Source organism: Trachemys scripta, chromosome 11, assembly GCF_013100865.1.
Source record: "Trachemys scripta elegans isolate TJP31775 chromosome 11, CAS_Tse_1.0, whole genome shotgun sequence".
Taxonomy (NCBI): domain Eukaryota; kingdom Metazoa; phylum Chordata; order Testudines; family Emydidae; genus Trachemys; species Trachemys scripta.
In genome coordinates, this window is record NC_048308.1 from 67899524 (window position 1) to 67912585 (window position 13062).

The 13062-nt window shown below is 44.6% G+C and overlaps 1 protein-coding gene across 9 annotated transcripts in view; it reads left to right on the forward strand.

Moving 5' to 3' along the window:
• Positions 1-13062, forward strand: part of COL6A3 (collagen type VI alpha 3 chain) — a 108531-nt gene that overhangs the window by 45757 nt on the left and 49712 nt on the right. For all 9 annotated transcript variants that reach the window (XM_034785060.1, XM_034785061.1, XM_034785059.1 and 6 more), the window contains 7 exons: positions 1127-1726; positions 2411-3019; positions 5106-5705; positions 8058-8401; positions 9133-9211; positions 10564-10709; positions 12389-12481. In XM_034785060.1, the coding sequence (XP_034640951.1) occupies positions 1127-1726; positions 2411-3019; positions 5106-5705; positions 8058-8401; positions 9133-9211; positions 10564-10709; positions 12389-12481 (2471 nt within the window). The remainder of the gene's footprint in view (positions 1-1126; positions 1727-2410; positions 3020-5105; positions 5706-8057; positions 8402-9132; positions 9212-10563; positions 10710-12388; positions 12482-13062) is intronic.

Consider the following 13062-nt stretch of genomic DNA (forward strand, 5'->3'; position numbering starts at 1 on the left):
TCATTCAAATACATCTATAGGCCCTGTGGTCCATGCAGGCAGACTGCTATGTCTACACAGTCCACTGAAGTCAATGCAGGCTCTGGACCATAGTGCTACAATAAATAAATGGGGTGATATATTAATTAATAACTTAGTGACCAGGCAATTTCTGCCCCCGCTTCCCCAAAAGAAAACTAGATCATTTAGTTAAGAAACTGACATTTTCATGTAAATTCATGTAGATTTTTCCGACATTTATAATTCAGGCACAGAACTTTGCTCTGACCTGAAACCGGGTGGCAAAGCTCATCATCAGGAAGCAAACCTTCCTCTTGGGAATAACAGCAATGGGGAAAACAACTCTCAGATGGCAAGTGTAGCGCAATCTAGTGATGCAAAAGAGAGGGCGGTGTCACTGAACTCACTTTCTCAATGTCTAGATGGTCTTCTTGCAGTCTGCCCTGTGTAAGGGGTAGCATGGGGCTGCGCCTCTCTGGGAAAAGACCAGAGAAGAACCTGGTGCTCAGAGATAATTCTCATGTTTACTGCCTCATGTGTGTGGCAAGCTAGTCTGGCCAGTGAATAGGGGGGAGGTGTGGAGCCAGGGTTCCTCTGACTTCCTGCCTTCTCAGCCCCCTCCCTGGCCTTCACTCAGAGGACTCAGATCAGGAGAGCAACCATTACTCCACCCCACATGGCTAGAGTCGCAATCTGAGCAGGGGAGCAAAGGGGCTTTAATGCGTCTGTTCCCTGACACAGCCAAGAGAGAGGGCTGACAGGCTCCCCTCTGTGCACTAAATGACAAATCGTGATCCCTATTTTTTTTAATTAGTGGCTGTATCGAAGTGAGATTGTGAGAGTGCGGGATAGAAGGTGGCTTGCAGGGTCTAGCCTCACTTGGATTCCGAATGTTGTAAATCAGAGTTGTGTATGAGGACTGCAGACTAGATTTCCACACTATTTAATCTTACACGTCAATTTCATTGGACAGCTAATTTCAGCACGGTGCTGCTTGCTGATGACCCCGAAAATGATGATGTGTAATTGCACATCTGCAGGTGCCTTAAACTTTTGCCCTTTAGATCATTTACCAATGCAACTCTTGGGCATACGTGCATCATCTGAACTCTTTCTCTTTTGACAGTGAGCAGCAAGAAGGATGTTGTGTTTCTCATTGATGGCTCCCAGACTGTTACCCCTGAGTTCAATTTCATCCGTGGTCTGATCGAACGGATGGTGAACTCCCTGGATGTGGGTTTCGATGCCACCCGGGTTGCTGTGGTCCAGTTCAGTGATGACTCCAGGGTCGACTTTCTTCTCAATGCTCACTCCAGCAAAGATGAAGTGCTGAGTGCTGTGAGAAAATTAAGGGCCAAATTTGGCAAAAAAGTTAACTTAGGAGCTGCTCTGGAGTATGTATCGAAAAATATCTTTACAAGAACTTCTGGAAGTCGCATAGAGGAAGGTGTCCCTCAGTTTTTAATACTGCTCTATTCCGGCAAGTCTGCTGATGACATAGAGGACCCTGCCCGCCAAATCAAACTAGCTGGAGTCGCACCTTTGACTATCGCAAAGGATGTGGATCCTGAGGAACTGATAAAGATTTCTCTCAGCCCTGAGTATATATTCTCAGTGAGAAACTTCCGGGAACTACCCAGCCTAGAGCAGAAGCTGCTGACCCCTATTAGAACGCTGACTTCAGACCAGATACAAAGTCTCCTGGGAGACATAATAGTCCCTCCAGGTAAGATTGTCTGATCACCCAGTGCCTTTGTGTTGCTGTTAATGTAGCTATTGCTAAAAGTGCAAATAACTTTCCATTTTTTCCCTGCCAACAAATGATTTCCCCCTGAAAAACAAATACAGCACATTCGCACTGTCAGGAGAATGGAGATTCATTAGCGATTTCATGGAGATATCAAAGGCTAAGGTTTTCTGGGCAAAAGCTGCATTGCTTACCTTGTCTGCAGCCCTTTGAAGAGTTTTCTAGTTAAAATGAGCATAAATCTGGGGCCAAAATGAGGTTAGGAACATTTAAGGAAATGATTGCATAAAAAGTAGACGTCAGAGTGCAGGAGAGTAGGATTTGGGGTGATATATATTTATAATTTTGGATGTAAATTTAAACTGACAGGTAAAGCCAAAAAGAGGCAAACAAAAAACACCGCCCCCCCAAAAGAAACCAACTCCAATTCCCATGCCTAAAGGGTGGCTTTTCACTTTAATAGATAGCACATTTTAGCATTCCCCCTTAAAAACAAAGCATATGTGCTATATTTATCAGGTGAATGGAGCTTCATCAGAGATCCCATGAGTTGGGTCATCCTTGGGAAGAGATTGCTCAGAAACCTTACAGCAAAGCTCACGCAAAGGAGGTTTTTCATGTCAGCAATTTTCCTCTCTCCTTGACATTTTTGTTCTCCTGCAGATTTGGACGGCGATAGGAAGGATGTCATCTTCCTCATCGACAGCTCTGACGGCGTCAGGGCCGACGGTCTTGCACACATTCGGGATTTCATCTTCAGAATTGTTCAGCAGCTGGATGTTGGGCCAGACAAAGTGAGAATTGGTGTGGCCCAATTCAGCAATACTGTATTTGAGGAGTTCCTTTTAAAACAACACAAGACCAAAGAGGCTGTTCTGCAAGCTATACGCCGCCTGAGGCTAAAAGGAGGGTCCCCACTGAACGTTGGCAACGCGCTGGACTATGTTGTGAAGAATTACTTCATTAGGTCTGCAGGGAGCAGAATAGAAGACGGGGTCCCCCAGCATTTAGTCCTCCTCCTTGGAGGGAGGTCCCAGGATGATGTGACTAGACCTTCTGCTTTGATTGCATCTACTGGGGTGAAAATCCTGGGTGTAGGAGCAAGGAATGTAGACAGCACTCAGTTGCAGAGAATTACCAATGATCCTCGACTTGCATTCATAATCAAAGATTTTACAGCACTCCCAACCATTGAAAAGAGATTCATCAAATCATTTGAAGAACCTCAAGAGCCTACACTTCCACCTCCTCCAATTCCAATTCCAATTCCTGGTCAGTCTTTTATTCATGTTGGTATACACTGGGGGGAACCTTCGGGATGCAGCATGGGATAAAATTCTCATAATTTGTAAAGCCGTTCAGAATTAATGTATTTTAGTCCTTATTCCTTTGCTTGCATTGCACTAAAGAATACTTGCCGAAAGGGCTTTTCAGAACTTGGAAAATGGTAGAATTTAGAACGTGAATAAGACGGAAATATGTCCCTCATAAAAATAAATAACATATTATATAGCGTAACATTTGGGTGGGGTGGGTCCATGCTCTGAGGTGGCACTGAGCATTCTTTCTCTTAGGGGCATGGCTGGCTGGCTCTTGCTCACATGCTCAGGGTCTAACTGATCGCTGTAAGGGGGTTGGGAAGGAATTTTCCCTCAGGTCAGATTGGCAGTGACTTTGGGGGGGTTTCCGCCTTCCTCTGCAGCGTGTGGGGTGCAGGTCACTTGCCAGGATTATCTGGGTATGTCTCACTTAATCATTTCCCTGACATTGCGGGGGCCTCGGGCACTGGTGCCCCTCAGTCCGTCTTGTTCCCTGCCTGTGGCACATAGAGTCTAGCCTCCTGTGGGCTGTCGTACTTTGGTCTCATTTCGGTTATTGAGTTTAGTATGCGGGTGGTGGTGTTGGCCTATGATACACAGGAGGTCAGACTAGATAATCTGGGGGTCCTCTCAGGCCTTAAACTCCATGACTCTATCATGAATATGATGTTTTATGGACCCTTTCTTCTGAGCGGTCACAAAACTGCTGGTGTCGCTGAAGAAACATAAAGATGAGATGGAAGTGATAGTGAAACATGACATTACTTCACATGGAACCTGCTCCAAAGTCCATTGAAGTCAGTGTAAAGATTTCCATAGACTTCCAAGAGCCTTAGATCAGGACTATATTTAGGAGTTCTCCTAGCCTTAAAATAGAACCAGGCATTTTGCTAAAATAATCGAGGTTTTGCACTTAGATTTGGCATTTGGAATTCTGTTCCCTGCCTTTCCCCACCCCCAATCTATCCTGTTCTCTGCACTGGCTTCACCCTGGGGTGCTTGCATGTTGTGTGTGAATCACTGTTTTTATCATTTGCTTGCTCAGCATTTTCCTCGTTTGATTTTTCACTGGCACCCAGTAATGAATTACACCCAATGGTACCCTAATCTGGAATCTTGATGGACAAACCTCTTAATGTTTGATTCTGATGAGCCCATAATCTTTGGGTGCTCCTCCAAATCTTTTGAAATACAGTCACTCCTTTTCTCCATGTAACCATCGTTGTCTCTTTCAATTACCCTAACTGTGCCCTTTGTACTCTCGGCATATAATCTGTCACCCTAAAATGGTTGCCTCAAACCTAAGCATATTGATTCTCTTCTCCTTCCTGTCGCTATGGTCTCTTTTCTCCCAAGAGGTCATCTCTGGTTGATATTTTGCCACATCCAAAATGTGGTCTCAATAGATCCTGCAGAACCTGCTTTGCTGGCTGGTTTCTTCAAATCTCACATTTCAGAGGGCTTTCCTAGTTCATTGGTGCTTTAGGACATTTTCCCCAGCACGGACTGACTGATTTTGCTATGGATTTAGCAGGCTAGCAGCACAGGTGCAGAGCAGGGGCAGAGAGATTTTGGACCTCAGGTGCTAATATGAATCCCCAAAAAGGTGAGGTGTGAGCTGGGGTTTGTGTCAGTTTGTATAGTCCGGCCAAGATTTTAAAAAGTGACTTGTGAATTTGGGTGCTAGCAAAAGAAGAGACATCTTAAAGGGGCCCGATTTTCCGAAAATGCAGCGGCCACCTGCTCACTGAACGTCAGGTTCCTTTAAGATTGGCCATCCAAAAAAGGAGGCAGCCACTCACTTTTGAATGGCTTGGTCTTCACTGACTCATTCACTCATTCTGAATCAGCCATAGTCTTACTGCTCATCTTATTTTCCAAGGCAAGACATGTTTCTAAATGAAATGCAGAATTATTTCTACGTGCAGCACGCAGCCTTTGCCGACAATTTAAGAATGGTCTATATTCCTCTAGTGTTTGAGACAATATTCTGGGTGCGACAAAGCATTTAATACCCACCTTCTTTTTAACTGTTTCAGGTGGTAAAAAGGAAGTCGACATCGTGTTTTTGCTGGACAGCTCCATCAATTTAGGGAGAGAGAACTTCCAGCAGGTTATCCAATTTGTATATTCCATAATTGATGCTTTCTATTCAGATGATAAATCCATTAAAGTGGGATTGGCCCAGTACAACTCTGATGTGACTGATGAATTTTTTCTCAAGGACTATACCACCAAAGACCAGATCTTACGTGCTATCAACAGAGTAGCCTATAAAGGAGGCAGAGTGGCTAATACTGGAGAAGGCATCAGACACATCCAGGCAAAGCACTTTGTGAAAGAGGCTGGTGGCAGGGGGGAGGACAGGGTCCCTCAAGTTGCTTTTATTGTGACAGGAGGCAAACCTTTGGATGACGGACAGACAGCGGCATTAGCACTGGCAAACTCAGGTGTCAAGGTGTTTGCCGTTGGTGTGAAAAACATTGACCTGAATGAAGTGAGCAAGCTATCCAGTGATAGTGCTACTGCTTTCAGAGTGGCAACGGCTCAGGAACTGTCAGAACTGAATGAACAAGTGTTGATTACTCTTGATGCTGTTATGGAAGAGCAACTGTGTCCAGGAGTGAGTGAATCCAGAGGTAAGTGCCATTGTTGTAAAAATATTATTTCCAGGTATAGTTCTCCTCTTGGAGCACTTTGTTTGCTTTAAACAGACTCCTCCAATAGCATCATTGCATTCCTGTTCCCATGCTTTCTTCAGCCTGGATCTTGCAAATTCTAGTGACTGGGCTCAGCCCTAGACTATAAACCCTTCCCTAGATGGTAAGCTCTTCAGCACAAAAACCTTCCTATCCTATCCATCTGTGGAGCACCTAGAACATGGGGCGGGGTAGTGGTGGTACTGCAATATATGTCAAACAACAATCCCAACAGGCATTCTAAGATGACAAACACTAGCATAGAATCATAGAATATGAGGGCTGGAAGGGACCTCAGGAGGTCATCTAGTCCAGCTCCCTGCTCAAAGTAGGACCAATCCCCAGACAAATTTTTGCCCCAGATCCCTAAATGGCCCCCTCAAAGATTGAACTTACAACCCTGGGTTTAGCAGGCCAATGCTTAAACCACTGAGCTATCCCTCCCCCCCCAGAATCATAGGACTAGAAGGGACCTTGAGAGGTCATCTAGTCCAGTCCCCTGCACTCAGGGTTGATTGATCATGTGTTGACAATGATAGTATCTCCACCTCAAACAAAATAGTTACTAAATGATCTAATGCTGCCCTGTGGAATTAAGTGTTATCTGATCTGACTGGCCCCTTTGTACTGACTTAGTTAGTTTTCATGACCTAAGGCTTACTAAATGATAAACTCAAAACTGACTGCCCAAGATTGGTATGCATGTTATACCAGTGAATTCCAGCTTGACCTCACCTCACCATGGATTTTGCCTTTAGATCAGAACTGGGTATAACTATATATATATATATTGGAGGATTAAGGATTGTGGGGAGAAGAGTAGTGAGATTTACCCCTTTTGTCAAGGTCTGCCCTGAACTTTCAGGGCACATTGTCATATTGTAGGATCTATTTCATTGGTCCATCCTCAGAGCGTGATGGGCTTTGTTTGGCTCTAGACAGCCACAAAAGGAAGTACTGTCCAACTAGTGGGTCATTCTGTAGATAGCCCACGTAACATGATGCTGGCTCCTCCTCATTTCCAGCTCACTGCATGGCTGCAGATGTGCCAAGATGCATACAGAAGCAGCTGGCAATAAGGAGGGTGATTCTGGTGTTTCTGCAGGGTTCTTGCATGAATGGAAAGGGGATCCAGACTGGTAGGGCTCCAGTGGATGGACTGGGAAGGGAGCTGAGACTGCGTGATGATCTCTCTGTTAAGATGTGGTCCCTGCTGGGGAAAAGTTAGACATGCCCATGGTACAGATGATAACATTTTGCACTTATCATTGCATCTTTCATCGAAGGATTGCAAAACACTTCACAGAGATCGATTACGGCTCACAACGTTCCTGTGAAGTCGATAAGCACAGATGGAGCTAACAGAGTCTGCCTGCCATGCCAAATGATACAAAAGTGTTTGGCCACTAAACCGTGAATAGAACCCAGGAGTCCTGGCTCCCAATGCCCTGCTTAAACCACTAAACTTTTTGCAGCTCATATTAAATCTTTGTACTAATTCTCTCCTAAAATAATGCAAGACTTGTAATTCTGTGCAAAAAAGATAAAATGAAACGCCAGTTTTTGGCCGCAAATTGTAGCAAACGAAAGGAGAAACACTTGCCCACTATTAAAGGATGGACAAACTTTCACAGAGGCAAAACAAGGTATTTCTCCGTGCAATCTAGGACACATTTATTTCTTAGGTTTCTTAGCGGATTCATTTCCTATTTGTTTTTGAATAGATGAAGTCAAATTCTAAACAATAGCTACACTGAGAAAAACATAGGCCTTTGCCCAATATAACCACTTTTTATTCATTGTTATTATTATAAGTAGTAGCTAGGGCTCCAAATCAGGATCAGGGCCTCATTGTACTTGTCACTGTCATTTGGACAACTAGCACAAAGATTGTCGCTTGCCCAAAGAGCTCACAGTCTAGGATTCAGATAATATTCAACAGATGAATAAACAGTGACTCAATTTAAAAAAAAATAAACAGAGTTCTGTAGCTGCTCTGTTCCGAAGCAGTCATTGCAGAATCGTAGAAGAATCATAGAATTACAGAATATTAGGGTTGGAAGAGACCTTGGGAGGTCATCTAGTCCAACCCCCTGCTCAAAGCAGCACCAACACCAACTAAATCATCCCAGCCAGGGCTTTGTCAAGCCTGACCTTAAAAATCTCTAAGGATGGAGATTCCAGTACCACCCTAAATAACCCATTCCAGTGCTTCACCACCCTCCTAGTGAAATAACTTCCCCCCACCACTTACTCTGTGTCTGAATGAGTCTACACATTTTTCCTCCCCAGAATGCAAACTGGATGTGATACTTGGGTTTGATGTCTCGGATGCTGGACAAAATATATTTAGTTCTCAGAGCGCATTGGCGTCCAAGGTAAAGAGCATTCTGAACAGAATTACCAAGATGCAGAGGATCAGCTGTACTGGCAACCAGCAGCCAACTGTGCGAGTGGCAATCATGGCGCAAACAGGCAACAGAGGCTCCGTTGAAGCCTTTGACTTTTCCGAGTACCAGCCGGAATTGTTTGAGAAGTTCCGAGACATAGGCAACCGTGGTCCATATTTTCTGACAGCACAGACGCTGAGCTCTTACCAGAGCAAATTTAGAACATCTCCTGCCAACAACGTGAAAGTAAGTCTGGGTTCCCCTCTCATTCTAGAGGTTTTTCTACGTGCTTTGAAACAGAAACACATTGGGCAAGATTCTCTACTGGTTTAAACAAGCACAGCTCCAGAGAAGTGAACTTAGCTCTGCCAGTTTACACCAGGTAGGAAATTGCCCCACTGAAATGCTGAGAGCATGAAAGATTTCCTGACACTGAAAAGCAAAGATCCCTAGATGTCTGGGTTTTTCCCCATTATTTCTTTACTTGGAATATTGCTGTATATATTTTAGTTTAATTGATGCAGGGAAATTAATAAACAAAGCATCCTTGTTAGAGCATCTTAACCGTATTGTCTTGCTGCACTTAAGTGGCATTTTAAAATATATTGTAAGGCACAACACTGTGGAGTGTCACTCCAGCTAATGTTTGTGAATACCAATTTGGGCCATTTACTGAGCTGTAGCTATTACTAACTGGAAAATGTAACATCTGAGTAACATGATCCGGCACGTCAAGCCAAAAATCCATATGTGAAGGGCAGGAGGAACCAGTAGGATCAGCTAGTCTGACCTCAGACGACATGTGCACCTGAGGAAAGTATGTTATTGCAAGATCGGCTCTGAACATTATGGTGTATATTCCATTGAAGGCAATGGAACGAAGCAAAAGTGACACTAGCTGAGAATCTGGCCAAACATTTCACTGTATGTGGCCGTGTTTCACAATTGACGCCTGACTTGAATTTTTTCCTTCCCAGGTGGTAATTCACCTAACCGATGGTATAGATGATGGAATGGCTCAGCTGGAGGCCGCGGCAGACGCACTGCGAAGAGAAGGTATTCTATCACTTTTCATTTTGCTTCATTTTGCCCCGGGCTTCTCATAAAAGAGGTGCACCCAGCTTTTTGATGAATGGTGAGGTCAGTATTAAGCTGAATTCACACAAGCTTGCTGTTTTTAACCCTCTTCCCCTTTGAATAATGCTATGGCGGTGTTACTCTGACGGAGACTCTGTGCGTGGTATATCGCGGGCGGAGGCAAGCCCATGCGGACAGACTCAGATCTAAATCTGAACGTCTCAGAGTCTGGGGCACAGGGGTGGAGTTCAATCCAGGATCCACACAGCTCTTACTCAGTTTACATTAACTGATAGCTTGTGACCTGTGACGGCAGAGGATTCCCAGGATGCTGATCTGTTTCATCCAAAGTGATGGCAGCGCAGGGTGGGAAATGGAATCCTTCTGGTACAGAGCAGGTCCAGCATTGGCAAAGCTCCGCCCTGCACTGCTGATAGGGTCTGAAGGACCAGCTATAGGAATGAGATGGGAGTTCAGCGTCCACGCTCATTCACGAGCCGATTCTGCAAGCCCTCCATACACAGAACTCCCATTGGCTGCAGGGCAAGTTCCAGAGGCAAAGGGCTGGCAGGACTGGATCCACGGCCTTTGCTCTTTCCACCTAGGATTATACATGAGCTAGATTGTATTGTTAAGCAGCAACCCTGCACTGCCACTGGAGACATTCTGCCTCCTAGTGCACTGTGGGCAGTACAAACTGCTACACCCCTTTAGAGAGTGCAGCCTAGGCCCTGCACGCTCTCACAACTGACCATGGTGCTCTCTCCTTCCTGCCCCTTTCTGGGCACAGTGCTCCTAGTGGGAGCATCTTGGGACAGCCCGGAGCACAGAAGCTGCAAAGCTGACCCAATCTTCTGCAGCCCACACAAGAGCAGAGCAATTCCTCGCTCCCTCCCTACTGCACCACCCAGGTATGGTGGCCCCATGAGGACAATTTTGGTCATCTGGCCACCTGCCCCCACCGGGCCGAGACCACTAAGTAGCTTTATAAGGACAAATGCCCAGCCACCAGGTGTTTCAGCCATTAAATGAAGCAAATTGGATTCAAGCTGGTGGCCTAGAGGTGAAACACTGTGTGTGTAGCCCATCCACTACCTCCTGGCACCTAAACATGATGACTTTCAAACCCAGAGAGAGGCAGATGGATCATTAATCCCTTGCATTATCCAGACCCCCTAGAATCATTCAAGTGAATGAACATGTGCCAATATTTTCTTTAGATTTTCAGTTAAGCAGACAGGAACAATCCATGCTTCGAATCCATGCACAATATGCATGCTTCCAAGTGTTGCTGGCGCTTTCATAGCAATGCATTCTGTTCCACTCCTTAGGTGTAAAGGCTCTCATCTTCGTGGGGCTGGAGAGAACTCAAAATTTTGAGGATTTGATGACGTTAGAGTTTGGACGTGGGTTCACGTATACCCGGCCTCTCCGAATAAATCTGCTGGATTTAGATTTCGAGCTGGCAGAACAACTTGTAAGTAACTTTGAGCTAACAGCTTGTATAGAGCAGAAACTTTACAAACCCTTTGGCTGGTGAAAATCCTCCATCCATGGAGCTCTGCTGATTTACACGCCCTGTGGCTCTAGCCCTATAAACTCGTTTGTGTATTTTTGTGGATGCTGCAGGGAATAAAATTAAATCCTGACTTTCTTGTGTGAACTGGTGCTGCTCTATTGAGGAGCTCTGCCAGTTTATACCACCTGAGGATTCAACTCCGTACTCCAGATTCGATGCCACAGAACAGGACTATTATTTCCCTGCTCCAAGAAGTTAGGCCTCTCTATATGCCATTTGCATTAGTCTTGCTGCTTTATCGCACTACAAACTTGTGGCTACCTTGCTCTCCCTCTGTGTCACCATGAAATCTCTTTAGCAGTGCTGCTTTCTAGGTTTCTTCCTCTGCGTGGATAGCTGTCTTTCACTAATATTGCTGATAATGAACTAGCTTGCACTTTTATTATTTGACACCCATGGATGTAGTCTCTCTAGGGCTCTTTGCAATAATTTTCTATCTTCATTGGCATTTGCAGTTGCTCCCAACTTAGTATCTGCTGCCAGTTTTATAACCTTCCTCGTCCAGATCATTAATCAAAATATTAAAGACCAGATTTCACACTGATCCTTGTGTTACCTCCACTGAACACTTCTCCCGCAATCACTACCTAGCTGTTTAACATTACCGTTTGGCTTACCATTCGAGCTAGTTTTCAGTCTACCTCTATGCAATTCAATTTGAATGAATTTTCCTAGTAAATGCTGAGTAGAGGTAGGCGAGACCTCTGTGACAAACAATTTACTTGCTGAATTTCATTACTGGTTTCCTGCTAATGAACTACCCAAAACTAACGAGGAGTCCGGTGGCACCTTTAGGATACAGACTAACACTAATACCTGGTACCCAAAACTAGACTACTTTTTATTAACTTGTCTGCTCTTTGAAATTGTTTTGTTCAAATGACTTTCAGCCTGTGGGTTGCTCGCTGTGAGGATTCGTTGGAGCATTCCATGTTCATGATTTGACATTTCCACATTGAGATTGGTCACCTTAAAGCATATGGCATTGTTTCTGGGCGAAACTGGGGCATACCAAGGCCAATGCACCACTCAACTTTCACTCAAGTCCTTGCATTGGCCTTCTGCCCAGGGGTGAATTTAGATCCTCTTTTCCCTGATATGTGATCTAGCCTGTATGAATTACTTCCACTTCTGCCTGAAAAGGAGTTTGCTGGGAGTCTGGCATTCACTTTCCGTGAACGTGTGTGCACACACATCTTTGCTTGCATGGACCTTTGGGAAGAGCAAATAGAAATGGTTGCAAATATAGTGGAGGCAAAATTCCATTTAAAAGTGTCTAAAATCCTGGTGAATATTTTTTCTCCATCCTTGTCTGGCTCTGTTTCTGAGGCCGTATCAAACATTTCGCTAACATTCACTAATATCCAGGTTCTTACCCTGCAATGAAACCTTGCTCAATGTGGATAGACTCCTGAACTTGTGCAGCGTTCACTGCAGGACTGGGGGATAAACCTTAGGTCCTTCATCTACTAAATTACTCTTCCTGCATATCTGTCCATCACACAGCACTCAAGGACGAATGTTGCTTCGGGAGTTCATCTCCTGCATGGGTTTTTAACAGCTTACTTTCATTATAGGATAACGTCGCGGAAAAAGTATGCTGCGGAGTGCCCTGCAAGTGTTCTGGGCAGCGGGGAGATAAAGGACTGCCAGGTACCGCTGGACCAAAGGTACGTTGCTGCATCTAGTTTCATAATAGCCAAGCTTAGGTTCACATCTCACAGAAATCCTCTCTAGCTTTCAGACCTTTCCCCTAATAAAGAAATATAAACGTAGCACTCACTCACTCCAGCATCCTGCATTCCTAGCTGAGAAGAGGGGAGGGATAGCTCAGTGGTTTGAGCATTGGCCTGCTAAATCCAGAGTTGTGAGTTCAGTCCTTGAGGGGGGGCCACTGAGGGATCTGGGGCAAAATCAGTACTTGGTCCGGCTAGTGGAGGCAGGGGGCTGAACTCAATGACCTTTCAAGGTCCCTTCCAGTTCTGTGAGATAGGTATATCTCCATATATTATTATAAGGAACAAGTTCCCACATTATTATTTTAAAAGTGCTTTTTATTTAAAAAAAAAGAGTTCTGAGCTGCAAAATGGCGCTTTTTTAGTTTTGCTTGTTTTAAAATTACGATTCAGGAGGAGGGTTGAGTTTTAGAGACAATCATCTAAAGCAACACTAATGAAATTGTAGGGCTTCATGTTACATAGTAATGGTATTCATTCAGAATTTCTTCATAATACAGTCCCAACTAGTATCT